This window comes from Manduca sexta, chromosome 12 (assembly GCF_014839805.1).
Source record: "Manduca sexta isolate Smith_Timp_Sample1 chromosome 12, JHU_Msex_v1.0, whole genome shotgun sequence".
Lineage (NCBI taxonomy): Eukaryota > Metazoa > Arthropoda > Insecta > Lepidoptera > Sphingidae > Manduca > Manduca sexta.
Genome location: NC_051126.1, coordinates 3,107,300 through 3,126,128, shown reverse-complemented (window position 1 = coordinate 3,126,128; position 18,829 = coordinate 3,107,300). Strand labels below are relative to the sequence as shown.

The window sequence follows — 18,829 nt, the reverse complement described above, 5'->3', positions numbered from 1 at the left end:
GAATGTACGTCAACAATCAATCAAATAGATGAAATTAACTTCATCTTCACGCAATACTTCTGAAAACCAAAGCGTAGGCAGACCAGATAGACATAAAATATGTGGTAAACAGATATCACTTTTTGTTTACTTGCGAATTCTAGAGTGTAAAGGAAAGTTGAATGGTTCTTCGAATATTGTCTATGGTCGGAGCATTGTCACGAGTTATGACGTACTTCCATCTGTGTGTACAATGTACACACCAGTTGTGTTGAGTTGTGAATAATTTATATGAAAATCAATATAGCATTGCGTGTTTGCTTTAGCGGTGGAATGTATGATTGATTTTTGTATGAAAGGGGATTTTCTTACTAGTTAAAAATTTTGAACGACAAGAAAGTGACTAGGGTTTTTACTTGTCTAACTAGAAATATTGAAAACGAAGTTGCTCTCAAATGAAAAACAGGAGAAGCGGCCAATTTTGAAAATATTCAAAACACCAACAACGAATCATCAATATGCTGAGAAATTCATATTATTCTAAATTCAATCCAATCCAACAATTTGCATGTAATCTCAGTAGACCTTGTCCCATATCTGAGGTGGTAGAAACAGGGTCAATGAGTGACATGGCCTCTCCACAAATGCTGCACCGCTCGGGACTTGATTTGATGGCGTATGCACCTACCGGAGTCTACACTGTGTCCTGGAGTTTTGCAAAATGTGTAGAAATGAAAAAAGATGATACTCGATAATCCTGGTACCATGTACAATTGTTGTTTTTGACTGTTCAATTTATGCAATTTATTCTAGGATTTTAGGCGTTATACGAAAGACCGCCGGCGGAACGCGTGAAGAGCTTTCACGTAACAAAAATCCATTTATAGCTATACCTATATACTATTTCGACATATAATGTAGTGCCCCAATTAGTAAAGGACAATAAGTGGTCTATGTGCCAAATTTTGTCCTAATCCTTTTAGGGGTTTCTGGGTCTACTTCTAGTACACATTTGAACATCTTCACAAACTTGAATTTATTAAGATTTTAATGCAGCCAAAAATGGTTTCAAGGTGCATAAATATAAGGGTACAAATTGCGCAATAATAGGATACAATAGGATGGTCACCCCGGCGACCTTGCGTCTATAAGTACATGCGACGCGTTATTTCAGCGTGCAAATCGCGTTAATGATGTCACGGCACGGACGAAATAAATAAATTTCGCAAAAATTACGAACGCAAATGAAATTTATGAATTCCGCAATGCGCAAATAGAACAAACGATTAAGAATTGGGGACTTAAGAACATGGAGATAATCGGTTTGTGATGATGTTTCAATAGAAATAGTAGCAGAAACCGCTGAACGAATTTGGGTAGAATTTGGCACATGGAAAGACCAAGTCCTTAATTAACACATAGGCTAGAAACCGTAACGAGCGATACGCCAACGCTGAATGAAGAGGTCGCCAGTCAATTCCTGTACCAAGTAATACTTTATATTAATATTTTGTATCAAGACCGTAGTTGTCTCGGAATCTAAATACCGTAGAGTAAACCCAACACATACACTTTCTTGTAACTGTATATTGAAGTATTATTTTACTGGTCACCTTCTACAAGGTGTTGAGAAATAAAATACCTACAGTACGATCTCGTTGGAGTACTGAGCAATGCTCATGCATTAAATTTCATAACCGCAACCATTATTATTGAATCTTTTCTATATAGATATAACAAATTGTGCTATACTAGTACCTAGGACAGTTATACGTCGGGAGGTTCGCGTCCCGAAGCTGTTCCACATGGACATATGTAGAACCAATGTCAGAGTTCGTGCACCTAATCATCGATTCACAAAACACATTTCCATAGTGTTGAAATTTTCTCTCTTTCAAAGCAAAAATTTAGATCAATTTATGATTTAATTCTGCTCGAATTTATTGTAAACTGTGTTTTACAGATTCGGATTATCTCATACTTGTGACCGGTATGAATGTATGTTGCTTCTTTGTAATGTTTATCTATTAACTCGTGTTTATCTATTAACAGACGTTGTCCCATCTTAACTATGAATATGCAGCGCGCATTCTGTCAATCGCTGACAGTTATTTCAAACAATTGACAGGTATATAAAATTAATATTTTCGTTAAGTTTTCTTAAATTTTCTAATTTTCCGCGCAATTTTTTGAATATTTTCTTTCGTAAGAATCTTCTCCTGACAATAACAAACACAACAATAAAAAATAGTGAAATCGGTCCAGCCATTCGCGCGTGATGGCGTGACCAAGGGAAATAGGGATTCATTTTTATATATAGATACCTATGCAATTTATTCTTAAATTATTTCTCTTAGATAAAAAAAAATATTTTTATTCAAAACATATTTTTCCGATCCCAGGTTTAAAAAACGCGACTCATCGGGTTTGTCTATAACGTCGCTATTGCTTAGCATGTGCCGGTTGTCGCTATCCGATCAGATACAAACTACGTCTGGTACCCTCCTAGCCAGCTACAACATTTAACAAAATCTATGATACAATTATTTGTTAGAACGAGAGATAGCTAGACCTACTTCTACATAAAGTTAATAATAACTTTAAAAGTCCATTAAAGTTTACTAATCAACTTAACAATATAAACAATTTCTGTAGGAAAGGTGGAAAAGTTCTACAACCGATAATGACATTCGATAGAGCTTTCATAAAAGTTTGTTACTGGCCTCAAAACATACAAAGATAATTATTCCAAACGTAATCTCCGCCGGCCTGGAATTTCACATTGCGAAAAAGTTAAAAAAAAATCCCCGTATCGCGGTACATTGACCCAAATAAATAGAGTTGGCGCAAACCGACTGGGAGCATAATTTTTCACGCACTCCAGATCTGTCAAAGATGTGAGTGTACTGATTGGAATGTTTCGCGATTAATGTTTTGTTTAGATAACGATTTAATTTTATATTCGATATATGTATCGATCTAGTCCTGAATAGATTCCTATATCATTGGTACAGTCACACATTAAAATAGTCAATAAAATTAAAACTTGAAATAGCCTTTAATTTTTTGTATATTTCATTTAATTTTTTTTGCTTTGTGTTTAATTCGAAGCTGTTCATGTCACGTGAACAAAAATTATTAAACTTCAAAGTCTCAAGATACTTAATTCTCAACTATTCAGGATACACGTTTTATCGGTAGCGGAAATGGAATCCACGACCTTTCATTTATCATCCAAACTACTTTCCCGCTACATCAATGTCACGACAGCCTTGTGGTAATATAATTTTACATAATGCATGCTAAAACATACACGCTCTTTTCGTAGACGTATTTCCTTAATTGTTAACAAGACGAAGTAATCGTTCAGCTGTTTCAAGCGCCACCAAAATCTAAAAAAAAAGCTTTTTCAAAATGCACGCAATAATAAATGAAATTTTATAGATTTTAAATTTGGTAAAAGGGGTGGCTGTCAAACGAACTTTATAGCAAACTGTGACGTCACCGAGTGTCAAAGGTCATACCGCTGCGTACATGAAATATTTCAATAATGAATAACCATATTCATGTTTCAATAAATTTTGGTGCTGTTTTAACAAAAGATTTTTTTTCGTAATATTTTCTATTATACTATATAAAGTAAAGTACAAAATAAAATATAGGAAACTATCTAATTCCTTAAAATCAGAAGCATTTCCTAATCTAGTCCCTGCAGATTAGTTAACGCAGTGATAGGTACCTGTCTACCGCGACTGACTCGCACATACAAGAGCACCAGCTCCAGTTTTTATGTATTTATCAGTCCAGTTTGCCATTTATTACAATTTCTGTAAGTAAATTAAATTGCTTCGTATTTAATGTATTGCGTGTTTGTTTCGTACAACTCAATATATAATAGTGACAAGTCTGTCACTCACTTTATTTATTGTATAGAAGATAATACTGTTTCACATTATTGTATTACACTTTTGTATTAAACCGAGTTATTTCATCTGGAAAATTATCGAATCGGATTTCCGAAACCGCAACGACCACAGACAATGCATTCATTCCTTATATTAATAAACTAGTCTATCACATTCACATTAAAAATACTACTATTACACTCGTTATACCAATTATCATGGTTAATTACTATAAAGAAGACCATGATTACTTGATAATCGCTTCCAGGGTTATTAGTTCATTCAATTTGAATCGCATTAGTTCAGATACGCGAGTCGGAACGAATCCATCGGTCACCGCTGATCAACACTAGTTTATTCTATGTACTTGTTTATTGTTCTTGAACTTTAGAATGATTAAATTAGTAACGAATCTTCAAGCTTGGTTAGGCGTTTAATTAAATAAAATATTTGATTAGAGTTATACAAATAAAAGATATGTAAGAATCCAAACTTTTTTAAAAGTAACTGATCATTCAAATTGGTCTACAATCTACGTAAACTTAAGCATTACAACGAAACATACAAAACCTTGCCAAATATTACCTGCAGTTATTTTTTTTTTAATGGCATCACGAAAAACCGTTACTTTTGAAGCTACTGGAACGTAAATTCTAAGAAGGATTTCAATTCTCAGCTGTCGCCATTGCCCGAAATGCAATGCACCTCAACATGTGTTTGAAACGGAAGTTCCATTACTGGCTGACTTTCCTTTCTACTTTGGTACGCATGTGGGATCAGAATGTCAACTCTTTCATTTTGGTCATTTGATACTACTAAGTCAATCGTGAGTTTGTAAACCAACGCCCATTGGAAAACCTAATAATAATTTGACCAAAGTGTTAGTACTGTAAGCCTAAGCGACTACTTAAAGTTCCATAGAGGCCGTGATATTGTATTATTTGAGGCTATGGTACACGATTTAAAGACGTTCACCATAATAATGAAACCTTATACTGGAATGTCATAACTCGTAACCTATAATGCAGACAGCAAGATATCGAAAACTACGACTCGAGTTTTTGTTATTAGACAGAGAGCTTCATATTATTTATACGTGCGTAAAATTTAAAAGTACTCCCTACTTAGAAAAGTCTACGTGCAAGACGGACAGAGGGCAAATCCTCGTCATAACAAAATCCTACATTTTATAAACAACGAAATCCTAAACACCTCATTAACACAATAAAAACTGCGCAATATCGATTCAGACGTTTATACTAACAAAGTTGATATTTTTAACCCATATTTTGTTATTTTATGTACACTTTATTAGACGCTTATTAACATACATTACATAAGTTGGTGTGTACACAACATTTCAGAGTCTGAGGATACGACTGCATCGTATAAGGTATCAACCATATACGTCGTGAGACGATTTTTAGAAATTTCTCGGAAATTGTATTTTATGAGACCGTTTTTGTTGTGGCGCACAAAATCTGTGTAGACTTAGCAAGCTGTTATATTTCGAAGGCTATCCCCTGACAAATATAGTCTATTGTGTCTTTAGTAAAAAAAAAATGTTCTTAAGATGTTAATGTTTTGTTTGATGATTCACTGCTTAAAATCCGATTTAAAATATAATATGAGAAGAAGTTGACACTTAAGGCTTTAACATTATACATAAATACAACGTTGCATCCATTTTTTCCCCAACATTAAAATTATTTGGATCCATACCGGAACACAGTGACTTATGAAATCATTTTACTTTGAAGTGGTGCATGTCATAAAATAATTATTCAATTCAGTTATTATACACGCGAAAGGAGTGCATTTCCGTGTGTATTCGAAGACATAAACGTACCAAGGTTATGAGATCATGGCATTAGTTTGTTTACAAAACATGAACCTTAGTTTAAGAGTGATGGGTTGTTAATTATCAAATAAAATGGTGAAAGGAAGCACAAAAAAAAAATTAAGCGTACTTGCTTTTTTACGTGTTTCATTCATTTCATTAACAAAACACTGAAATCAATTTTAAAATAAACAACTCTAATAATTTTTTACTTTGAAGAATATAACGATTTAATTACAACAGGCTTCACTTTAAACTGAAAACCGCAAATTAACATTTAAAAAAAATAGCCAACCACTGCGAAGACAGCGCATCGTCGACATTTTGCCTTTATTGGTGGATGATCCCTCGATACAATGTAACACAATAGTTGTTTTCGTGTGTGATATTATATTCCTGAGACTTCACGCTTCACGCTCTGTTTGTGTCGTTTATCGTTCATTTATTGTTGCCATTGCTCAATGTGACTGAGAGGATGTTGAAGGGCGGTGACGAAGTTTAAGTTGGACCATGTAGAGAAGAAATGATTCAACTCATAAACTACTCAAAGTTAAAGTCTTAACGATATCAAACTATCGAAAATTATGTGAGCTCTTATGTAACATTATTTTTAGTCTATCGCGTTGTCAGATCTATAAATTACGTCGTTAAAACAAAATTGGACTTTTTTACGTAAGAATACAGATCATTTCGAAATTCGACTGTTCTGAATCAATACTTAAATCTTGACTGTTGCATAATGCATTGTATTTTATTATGGCTAAAATATAATTATTGATATCAAGGATATAAGATGTGATCGTAATGACAATGGATTGGTTTCATTCGTAAGGATTACTCTCCAAGTTGCCAAATTAGACCAGTGCTTTGAGACTGCCTTCCATAACATATAATAAAACTTTTAAACAAAACCACCGCTGCCTCATCTTCGTACGAAATGATGTCAATTTGCATAAAATTAAACCTCAATGAATATTCATTGTTACAAAAATCACGCGAACGTGTTTTCCTAGCGTCTTATTCCCAGAACTGTGTTTAAAATTAAAAACCGCAGTTTAATCGAGAACTAGCTTAACATGCGACTTCGCTGTCGTTGGCATAAAATAAATATTATGCAGAAGAGCCCTTTGGTGGTTATTTACTAGTTTTTTTACCGGTATAATACAATCCTGTGAAAATTTAAGTACAAACTTCCTCTAACAAGCCCATAGATTGAATTCAAATTATTGAATAACTAGTTGTTAGGTAGGCCTCTTACATATATACAAGAATTGCTCTCTTCTCAGACAAATATTCTTTATCAACACTTTAGTCCAATACCAATATATTATTATCATCAAAACTAAACCTCTGGAACGAACACAAAATGTCAAAGACATTATCAGTCATAGTATTTCGAGGGTGTTCTAGTCTACGACTTTACGGAATCAATACATGTCTGGAGTGACTATAGCAAGCCCATTATCGCATAAAAGCCAAACAAGCACAATACGCAACAAATCAGTCTGATGTCATTCAACGGATGATTTTGTAAATCTAGGCGCACTAAAGGTACACAGTTTAAAAGGCCAGCAATATACCATTAGAGCAATTGCTTTGTCATTACATCTTGTAGTTAACATGTTTGTATTCTGCAAATATAACGTGCTCAAGTCGCTTGCAATTAGCCAAGTCTTGCGCAGCGTGAATCTTATGTGCTCTGTTTGTAATTTGTATGAATTTTAAATGTACTACGGATGCCGCACTGCAGTGTTGCTATCGTGTGATGCTTTGAGACTAATATCGTGTGATGCTTAGTTGTAATGATATTAATATTGTTTGAGACGAATCGAATAAAGATACGAAATACAATTATATCCCCTTAATACATCGATAATATAAATACGTTGACCTGAGGTTAACAATTTTGATAAGCAGTTTAATAAATCTTAAAATAAATTCAAACAACCAGACGTAGCACCATAAAAGTATTATTTGGTTGATACGCGCTGTTTGGTTTCGATCAGCGGTTTTAAACGAATGCACGCGCGATTAACTGGCGATTCGCGTTAAAAGCGTTTATGGCGCCATTGAAGAGTTCAAATTGAGGTCGGAATAATATACTTTCGTAAATGTAACGTAGATACGTTTGTATAAGCGTGCTGTATGTAAATGCGAGGATTATCGTCAATGAGATCATACAATTTTAGCCATGGAGCTTGTTCTGAGTAAATTTGGAAAATTTACATGTGATTTTCGAAAAGGGCATATGTCAATTGAATACTTGTGGGAAAAACTGTTTATTCAATCGAAACTAAGCATTAGATATAATCAGATGAATCAACAATAAAATACTTAGGGAATATACCAGTAAAGTCCAAGGACAACAAATCTTGACTCAATGTCGTTGTTACCCGAAGCTAATCATACTTAGCAATTATAAATAGGAGACAAAATCTACCCATCTTTAAAGTATTATAAATCCTTCACAAATGACCCTAAAAACAGGACATAAAAACGTCGCATACTAGGATACCCATACCACGAGCAAGGCTCAGCACACCTGTCACGCATGAGTTGCGACAGATTGATTTACGGCACTCCCTAAACGTTTGACAACATAATCAGTCAGGCCGTCCTCAGAGGTATAGCCGACTTGATTAATTATTCTCTTATTTTTTACGTATAAGTATACCGCGGCCAATGTTGACATTGAAATTCAATACGAATATTTCAACATTTATTCCGGTATAAGACTTTTGAACAATGAATAGGAAACTTTTCAAGCGCTAGCCACGATTATTATGTGAATTCCGCATGACAATTACAAATAATGGCAGTTCGTAATAATATAATTAGCCAACTTGGGCACAAGATTCGGCATACTTTAAGTATTTACTATGGCGGATTTCCTCGCTTCTCAGCAGCTCACTAAAAGGACGCGAATTTCTACAATATTTTCTATCTTGCTTTTTTAGTAAATCATCAAAACAAATCTTTAAATACGCTATATTAATGAGAACATGAACACCACAAACAAAAACGATTTAGCCATTTAATCGACAACCACCTATATAAGAACTATCATCTATGATGATTATTGTGGCCATTACCAGCGAGCTTCCTCTACAATTAAGCCTCGTCTTTCAAATTCCATTAAAATGCCAGTTGTGTTAAACAACATTGAGATAAAGGAAATAATACTAGCGCATACGAGGTTTTTGTAACCAGTAAGCAATCACAAGTGACTTTCCTTAACGTTAATCTGATTCGACCGTGGTGTGATGTAAACCCATTAGATATTCTGATCAATTACTATGAAATTGATATCAAATAGTTGTACGTAATCGAAGATTAGCTTTGAAATTAATTCTAAATTTTAGTTAACAGCTACTACAGCTCACGTGTGAGAGACGCAACTCAGGTTTTCAATATTTACCATTACTATATTTGTCTCGGCCATTTTCGAGATAAAGACTTGCACGTCCGCGGAACTGCGAAGAAAACCTAATAAAAGGAAATTGGCAAAAACAAAGATAGCATGACATCAAAACAATTACAGTGCAACGATATTTGGCGTAATTATCCAAAATGAACATTGACCTACGCGGAAACTTTGAACGATTCAATGAACACAAATACAGGTGAGTAGGTATGACTAATTGAAAACTGTGCCAAGTCCAATTTTACTATATTCTCAACATATCTTCCAGGAGCTGACGACAAAACGTAATTGCCAAAATATGTATCAAATACATTTACTATTTATGTTCAAAATATTTCTGTTCAAATAAATAGTCTAATCTTTGAACTTCATATTTCATTTGTTAGTCTGTCAATTTTAGTCTAACTGAAGCATCATTAAAATAATCACTATAGAATAAAATCAATCGGGGAACATGGAAATTAACAAAGTGACAACAAACTGAAATTACGATCCGAGTAGTGGCATTAGAATGGGCAAGTCAATTTGTAAAACTTTGAACTAAACGTTACATACCCAATGTTGTCGGTGCAGGCCAAATCGCGCACAACCATACATTACTCGAAACAATAGCATCAGATGTTCACAAAAACGATGTCAACAGTAATGAGTCAGGATGATTATTCATTCAATTGGATAAGAATCTTAACACACGATACCAATGTATTTACAATAAAAATGTTTCATTCGACCGTTTACGTACAAACAGACTGTCTTACAGGCTGTTACGTGAAGACAATAAATCAATATGACTAATAGCTGTGTGATCGTTTTCTGGGAAAGTAATTAAACCTGTGCTAATCATGACTTTTCGAAAAATTTACAAATTTCGTTTAGCATCATAGTAGACACATCTATTCTATAGATATTTACAAAGACATCGCAAATAGTGCAGTTCAATAATATTTATGAGTGATAACAGAGGAGATATTTAAGCAACATAATATGCTAAAATGGTGTACAGACATAAATATAATGATTATAGATGGCAAAGAGCATAATGCAGTGATTTGCATACAGAGGTCATCTCTATATTTTACCAGACCGTTTATTACACATGCCCCGAAGCTCCATATTACAGTTTTTAACAATAAATAAACGCCGAAACTTGTTTCAATGTTCGCTCGTTCGAAACTTGTACAAATCGAAAATATGATATTGGTTACGAAGAAAATCAAGACAAGTGGATGTTGGCACAGACTCGTGTCTAGGATAATTTTCATCTCATTTAGACGTCTGGGTTACTTGGTATAATAACCTAACTACTGAATATTTATGCGCGATAATTTGATTTATGTATTTCCAACATTGAATTATTTCAGTAAATTGGCCAGATTAAGTATCGCCTGAAACACTATACTTACTAGTACTTTCAGGTTATTATTATCTAACGTAATTTATCAATAGACCTAAAATGTTGATAAGAGCATGGTAGTTTATGGACCCCGACTTAATCCCAAATAATCAACCGCCGTCGTGAATTACATAAATATAAAATTTGGCTCTATTACGTAAACGCGAAACACGATGACTTTCAGAATTCCTCGACATTTGGCAAAAGTTTACGACCGTCTTAACGACGCGTCATGTCAACGACAATTTACAACATGCCCCAAGAAGTATGCTCGAAGATCCGAAGTTTGGAGAAACAAACAAACCAATCCATAAACATTGGCACATAATGATGAATGGCAAGGCCTCAACACCTACAGCACGCCCACTGTATGTCGGTGCCAAATCGTTCCGCGGACTCTGGGCTTCATTCATTGATTGTTATGGCCAAGTTTGGATGAATTTTTTAATCGAATCATTAAACTGATTAATCATACCGACACGGGGACAACCGAATAAGTTATTGATGCGGAAAATGATGACATTGTTATTTTTAAACATTTTAATGAAGTTTATAGTTATTAAAAACATTAAAATTCGCATAATTATTTGATTAAAAAGTATAGGATTTCTTGGATGTCATAACATATAACACTTACGTGGCTTCTTTGCTAAATGAATAACAACTATTAATTATCAAACCACCATATTATGCAGATTGATTGTTTAGTCGAAAGATAAGATTTTATCACGAGATCAAAACCTTCCTACATTGTAGAAAATATTCACGAGAGCTGTTAAAAATACACAGCTAAATACACTGATCAGAGATATAATATTATGTTAATATTGATAAGTATAGAATGAACTGAGCATTTACCAATTGAGATATTGTGACTAACTTGCAAAACATTACAGATTTAGAACTATAGATTTTAAAAGAAAAAACATCACCGATTTTTATTTAAAACAAATCATATTTATCGTTCTAAGTATTCAAAACATATTTATCAAGATAACTCTCATTACAGATACGTTTCCGCGGCACGACAATTACACACAACACAAGATATCTGACCTTGCGGATGTTTCTGAGAATCGCTCAGGTGCTTGTCATACATTCCAGCGTATTGTTTGTTCTGAACGTTCGGAGATGTGTGCTCTCGTACCACAGCTAGTAATGAAATGCATCTTGTGTGGAGAACCACATGTTAAGAATAACGAGCTATAAAATTCAGTTTGCATTGGATGACGTTGTACAGCTGGATGAGATTTGGATAACTGAAAATTGCTGGAACCGAATAAACAGGTGGACCGGTTGGTAAAACAATAGACGTTATTTGGGAGCTGAAGATCGAGAATTGATAATGAATGGTCTGCAGATTTTAATACATGGAATTGGATTGTGACATACGTTGTCATCCTTACGTATTTCCTACGCATAGTACAGGTTTAAGAGTAGAATTAGCAGCAATTTCATAATGTAGCATGAAAATAACAGTGAGTCGATAGTCAATCAAAAGGTTTTATTCGGCGTAAAAGTGATGAAAGTAGAAGCCTGTAACTACTATACAACTAATGATGAAGAAAAAAATTACAAAAATAGCGGTTTGTCTTACCAAACCTGACTAGTGGAACATAATAAAAAATCCATTGTTTCGTTTATAGAGTTTGTACTTTCACTAAATGTTGTGTAACACTCTCTTTGATGTTAGACAAATATTAAGACATTTGCAATATCATAAACGGATTTTAACCAAAATATATTGAAATGTGGAAGCAATTTTATGACGACACTATAATTTTAGAAAGTGTAGACACGTCTGATCTCAGGCAACGACTGCTTTGTTTTGGACCAACGGAGTTCGGTCAATGCGTATTATTAAATGGACCTGACTTCACTCGCTAAAGATTTTTTATAAGTGGAAACCAGCTAAAAAAAATCTAGTTATTTAAGGCAAACTAAAATGACATATCCAGGGTTTATACCATAAACTTATAACCAGTGACGGTTTTATGCTCGAAGGTAGTTACGCGCAAAGACACATTTTAACTCTTAAGAACCTATCGCTTCACAAAATGTATTGCTCAGGCAACGCAATTTAAATTTTTTTGTTACTTAAACTGCCTCTATTTTCTCTCATAATCTATAAATAACTAACATGAACTTTATTTCCCGAACCAATACAGCTAAAAATAACACTAAAAATATCTTTCCAATTAAAACATCTCTCGTAATTAGATACGGCTGTATCCAATGACGTATGTGGAACCGCGTCTGTTTCGCAATCAGTGTTCCGGCCAGATGGAATGACGATCCGCGAAAGTTCGGTAACTACATATCAAGAGTCGATGAACTGAATAATATAGCGATGGCAATAAACATTGTAAATGAGCTTGAAATTATTCAGAACTTTGATTTCAAGTTGTTTATAGGACAAATAAGCTCGGTTATTGGATGTCACCAAGCAGCAATATGCATTGTTGTATTCTAGTCTAAAAGCTATAGTAGTCTGTTTAGGTGTATGGCATTATAGGACTTAACAACTTAGATCTTAGGGTAAAGAACGCAATGTTTCGCATCACATTCCAAATCAAAACTGTAAGTTATTACTAAGTATTCTTATGCTACTGTTAATTATGAGCAATCGAGAAACTTATTATCAACCGAATTATTGTCTCGTTTTGTTAATCGTTTGTATAAATCGTTCACAGAAACTACACTAATATCAGCGTCAGTATTATGAACGAGCTAGAGTAGATGACAACATGAATTCTGATGAAATTAGCATTCTAGAACTAACGGGAACCGACACTCTCCTGTCAAAAATTAAACAGTAATATGTCAACCGACGATATAAGCATCGAAATTAAGTGACCCAATAAAGAAAACACACTATTAAATCCATTGTAAAATCTGGCCACAAAGCACATAATCGCCTAATCCTCACAAACTCCGGAACTGTCAGTCATACCGCAATGACGCTCAAATGTAACATGGTTACATGTTTATTATTAGATGAGATTACTCGTGTCTGTTGCAATAAATGTCAATCAGTGTACATCGCGTATAAATAGAGTCCGGCGAGGCGCGGCATGTGCTCCGTTATCATATAGCCCATAAGTTTTTATGGCGGAGTATGATCTGGTCATTAGTACGTCCATTTCTTCGTACCTCCCAAGTTTTATGGTGGCAATTAATAATAATGTAACATTATAAGGCTGGCAGCTTGCGTCTATATTAACAATAAATATATTCCCACTAAATTTATAATATTACGAAAAACTCAATGCGACATAATTGGTCAATATGAATAAAAACATGAATGTTTTGGGGAATCCAATCGTATCCTTAGAAAAAAATCCTAAAGTCTAGTAAATTAACAGTGAATAAACATTGTAACACATGAGTACGAAATTGTGGAGTTTATATTATACCAACGACGATCAAATAATAAACTAACAGAGCAGCGACAGGGCGACACACCCGTCTCATCCTTTGAAACTATTTTTGTATTCAATTAGCCAACATCCGGCTATTCATGTCGAGCCTCTTTCCCTTCACGGAACATTCCGTTGACAAACCCATCCTTTCTTTCGTGAAATATTCTAGAAAACTATTCACTTGAATATAAAATGGTTTCTGCAATGTGCGGAGGATAGAAGAAACGTTTAGGTTTCTACATTATTTTTAAAGGGCGTAATTTGGGAAAATACATTATTTATTTTACGAAAAGAAAATCTGAATATGTATGCAACTGGATCGATGTATAATGAGGAAGAAAAACGATTATTCAGAAGTCAGATATGCCTATGCCGTATTGTTCCCTATTGAGGGATTATAAACTTAAAATAAACCACCCTAATAATCTACATACATTAATTTACGACTACTAGCATTAATCCTTACATTAAAATATTCTCATACCATGTTTGCTTGTGCAAAGATTAATAAAGCGAGAGACATTCTGGCCTAGAACTGAAACCTTATAAAATTGGCGACGCTTCAAGGACGTATGTGAAGCCTTTGGCACCACTTGGCGCTAGCTTACATTGCAGTAAGATATATTTTCATACCCGTAAAACCAAGAGACTTCAGCCAAGACTAAAAGCCGATTTTAAATTATAAGCGAAAAATCCACATTTGCCAAGTTTCGATTTTAATTATTACATGTCACTGATGATATTTCATTATGTTACAAAAGAAAACAGAAAATGATTTGCTACACTTTAAAACTGAGATTTTAACACGTGCCTGAATAAAGTCATAAATTATGTCACTCCACCTTAAACGTATAGCATAAGCTCTCGATAAATATTGCTCATATTCCGTAGAAATGACATAAAAAAACTTTCCATTGGGTGTATCCGTATGAGGACACTTTCACTCGGTATAAAACGCGAACATTTGCAAAATGCATACTTTCTAGTTCAATACGTTTGAGCACTTTGTTCTTAATTTAGTTGTGCTAATTTTGTTTGCACTGACAACACCGCAGTGCGAATGGCAGTGACAAGAAATATTTTTTATCAAAATTTGGAAATAGCTATACATTCTTTTATATCATTGATAGCTTTTAGAGTTTAGACTTAAGGCTCTCCTCTGAGCAAACGGCCCTGAGCATTCGGCGCACGAGTTATGAGCAGGCGGCGAGTATGAAAATATAATAAATCCTTAAAAAAAAACAATTTAAGGTTGTTTTGGAAATTAAACTATAAAAATATTATTTATCTAATAATGGAGACGCACGGAATCAACAATTTCAGTGGCGGTTCCATTACGATATCAATAAAATAATATACACAGTTCATCAAAAGTAAAGAACCAAAGGAAAGATATCATATTTTAAAAATATTATATAAATTTTTCCCTCTGTATGTATTATAAATTTCGAATAGAGAGCTTCTAAAATTACGGGTAACGCGCCGTTTTGCTGTGAGCACCGCCTTAATTATTTACTCCATTATTACCAACTTACTTCAAGTAAATAGTTCTACGGATGAAAGACAATTTAATTTCTAAATCATAAAATTTTAACTCTATCGACATTTTTACCATATTCTGCGTAGCATATTACATATTGCTTCTTAGAGAGTAATATCGATATATATCGACTTTACCGGTAGTGGCACAAAAAATTACATAATAATTTTCTATAGAATTAAACATGTGATATGCAATTGCAAGTAATTGCTGTGATTCAAATCATTTTACAATTTGTACTAGACTATAGTTCAATATCATCCAAGGCATATGAGATGACCTCATGATTAGTCCAAGAAGACATTAAAAAATACAAAAACCCTTGTCGTATATTTAGCTAAAAACTGTGGACGTCTTTTAGGCACAGCAATATTATCATCAATAATTACATATGTTAAAAATATACATTAACAATTTGCAGATTATGTTAATATTATAATATTATATAATAAAATGTGTAAAAAATTTAAATAAACAAGCCGTGTATACTACAATACAGAAAATATTACAGCAAAATTCCATCCACCAAATATGTCATACAACCAACATAGATATACATATATCTAAAACATACTTTGTGTGCGCAACAGTGTCCAATGTAGATGTACTATTTATTTTTTTTTCTATACCATTATTTGTAACAAAAATATTCACAGTGGGATGTGTTAGTGCTAAAACCACTCATTGGATTCGAAAGCCTAACCTTACTGGGGAAAATTATTAAAATTAATCTTATTTTTATATTATCTTATTAAAATTAGTCAATAGCAAAAAAGTTTCTTATTTTGCAGCGGGGCAGTATATATTAATATACCTATACATAAGAAAGAGTAGATAGAGTTGCTAATACAATGCTCACAACTGGCTAAACCTATAACCATTTCATGATATAATATAGCACAAGCTTGATATCAAGTTGTAAACTTGAAACGCAGGGTATTTCAGATGCAATTTTCAAATAAAACTAACATAATTTTATGTTGCCTCACCCTTAAAGTAAACTCAAACAACAACATATTAAAGTGTACAACCTAAATACACTATCAAAATACCAATCAATTATTAACAATTAAATTTAGCTTAAAATAACATCTTTCTCCTGAACTTGACGCAAGTGTAATACCAATTTTAAGGTCATGGTAATTGGGGAACCAGTTCATCTCAATTGCTCAGTACCTCAATATCCATCAAGTGCCTCTAGCCATTGCAAGACATAGGTTCTTTCCACGCTTAATGACTATTCCAAATGAAAATTAATAAAAGATTCTTTAAGATAATCTTATCATCATAAATCGTGGATGCAGTATTGAATATCCCATATGAAATTATAGTAAGAACCATAATTGTATCCACATTTTTAATTTCATTGTTACAATTAACTATCACTAATTTGACATAGTTGAATTATAGTATGTAGTCTCAGATTTGATCCCGTGTCAGGTAAAGTGATATAGGGTTTTTCTACTTGAATAACAACCTGGAGTCTGAAATTTGTGCCCAATATGATGATTGGCACACCCCCTATCAGATCATGGGCATGGAATACTCTGGCAGAAACTAATTGCACCAGCTGTCCCTATGCCTTCCCCTTCAAGGAGAGAGGTGTTTGTTTAATATTGGTACTGATTATTTGATTAAGTAATGCACTGTTAATATCTGAGTACATATTGCAATTTTCAAGACAAACTGTTGTTTATTCTGGCAACAACATTTACAGATAAAGGTCAAAAATATTTTTATCTACAACATAAAATATAGAAACTATATGAAAACATATAGAATGTTTCAAAAGAGTGAACATCAAACATAGACACTGCTACGCGCACAATACGATTCAAAAACAAATAACATACAGATAGGCACTAACCTCAAAAGCAGGCGGTTAGGAGGCACTCGGGAACACTTGGGTTATACCAGGCACGCATCAACCGTCCTGTGAAAGACCACCAGATCAGACCTGATCACAGCACCTTATTAAAACCCAAATTAATAATTACGTTATTACACAGTCAAGGATACTATAGCTGGATTCGAGCCAAAAATGTGCTGCAACTGTAAAGCAAGCAAAACTAAAATTCATGATGCACCCGCAATGTCTGATAGATATGTTTTAGTAGGTTAGTATGTCACGACGCGTTGTCAAGGGCACCGTGAGGGATCCCGACGGAAAGCTGTTGAATGCATGCATGGAACATTAAATGCCTATGCTACGCACGACATAATGCATGAAATAAAAAAATACACGTCGTGGAACTTACGAAACTTCTTCCTCTCAAAGGCATTTCACTAAAAAGTTAAATAATCACTCAGTTCCTACACTTCGAAACGTCAAGCAACCGCAAAACACTGCAACACCGGCACAAAAGTTACAATTCCTCGTATAGACTCCTGCAGATAAAAATTGACAAGTGTTTGCAATTCTAGAACAATCATTTATTAAACATGGATTTATGAAACGCTGGATATGGTACGATAAACATTAGAACATAGATACTGATCAAAAAGATGTTATTTTTTTATTATGGCAATTGGCAAGATAGACGGTTATTATATTTTATAATAATTGTTTATAATTAATATTTATATGAAGGATTTCATGTTATCGTCTTCTCAGTAAATCCATTAAAGGTTGTTTACAGCACCAATACTTAGCAAAGTTGTCTTGATGATATTAATCTCTTCAGTTTATTATAATCTTTGAAAATTGATTTTCAAATAAAGCACTGGGTATTATTTTATTGTAATTTTTTATTACGAGTATCTTCTATTTGACCCATATAATTACTTATTATATGGCATATATGTATAATTGAAACTGATAGTCGGTGAATATCATTTCAAATATAAAAAAGTGTAGTCTAATGACTAGTGATGATCACAAGTTACAGCTACGAAAATTAGTTACTTTATAGTATAATAATATCATAAAATATGTACGTTTTATAAAGTCTTTCAAAGACTACGTTTTCAAGAATAGGTTTATAATCATTAAATTTACAAATCATTTAAATTGCCATAGGGATGTGACGAATTGTACTTATTTCTTTATGTCACGTTATTCAAGCCATAAGATAATATATTATCAATAAAAATATTAAGTAGTTATTTTAGCATGGTTTCTATAGCTTTAGTTATTTTTCTGAGTTAAAATATATACAAATTGCTACGCATAAAATGTGCATGAAGAAGTTTTGTTATCTGTATTCACCACCGCATTCAAAGATTTATTGCTCTTGGGTTTCTGGTAAACATGTTCCATTTTACGAATCAATTAATCGTTTACAAGTTTAGTTTATATAATGAGGGCGTTTTATTCGTGTAAATAA

General features: G+C 33.5%; 1 protein-coding gene across 1 annotated transcript in view; it reads right to left on the bottom strand.

The window, feature by feature from the left end:
- LOC115444824 (BAG domain-containing protein Samui) overlaps positions 1–17,989 on the bottom strand; it is a 46,603-nt gene extending 28,614 nt beyond the window's left edge. Inside the window, exon 1 of the mRNA XM_030170754.2 lies at positions 17,762–17,989. Coding sequence (XP_030026614.1) covers positions 17,762–17,785 — 24 coding nt within the window. The 5' untranslated portion in view covers positions 17,786–17,989. The remainder of the gene's footprint in view (positions 1–17,761) is intronic.
- Between the last annotated feature and the right edge of the window lie 840 nt (positions 17,990–18,829).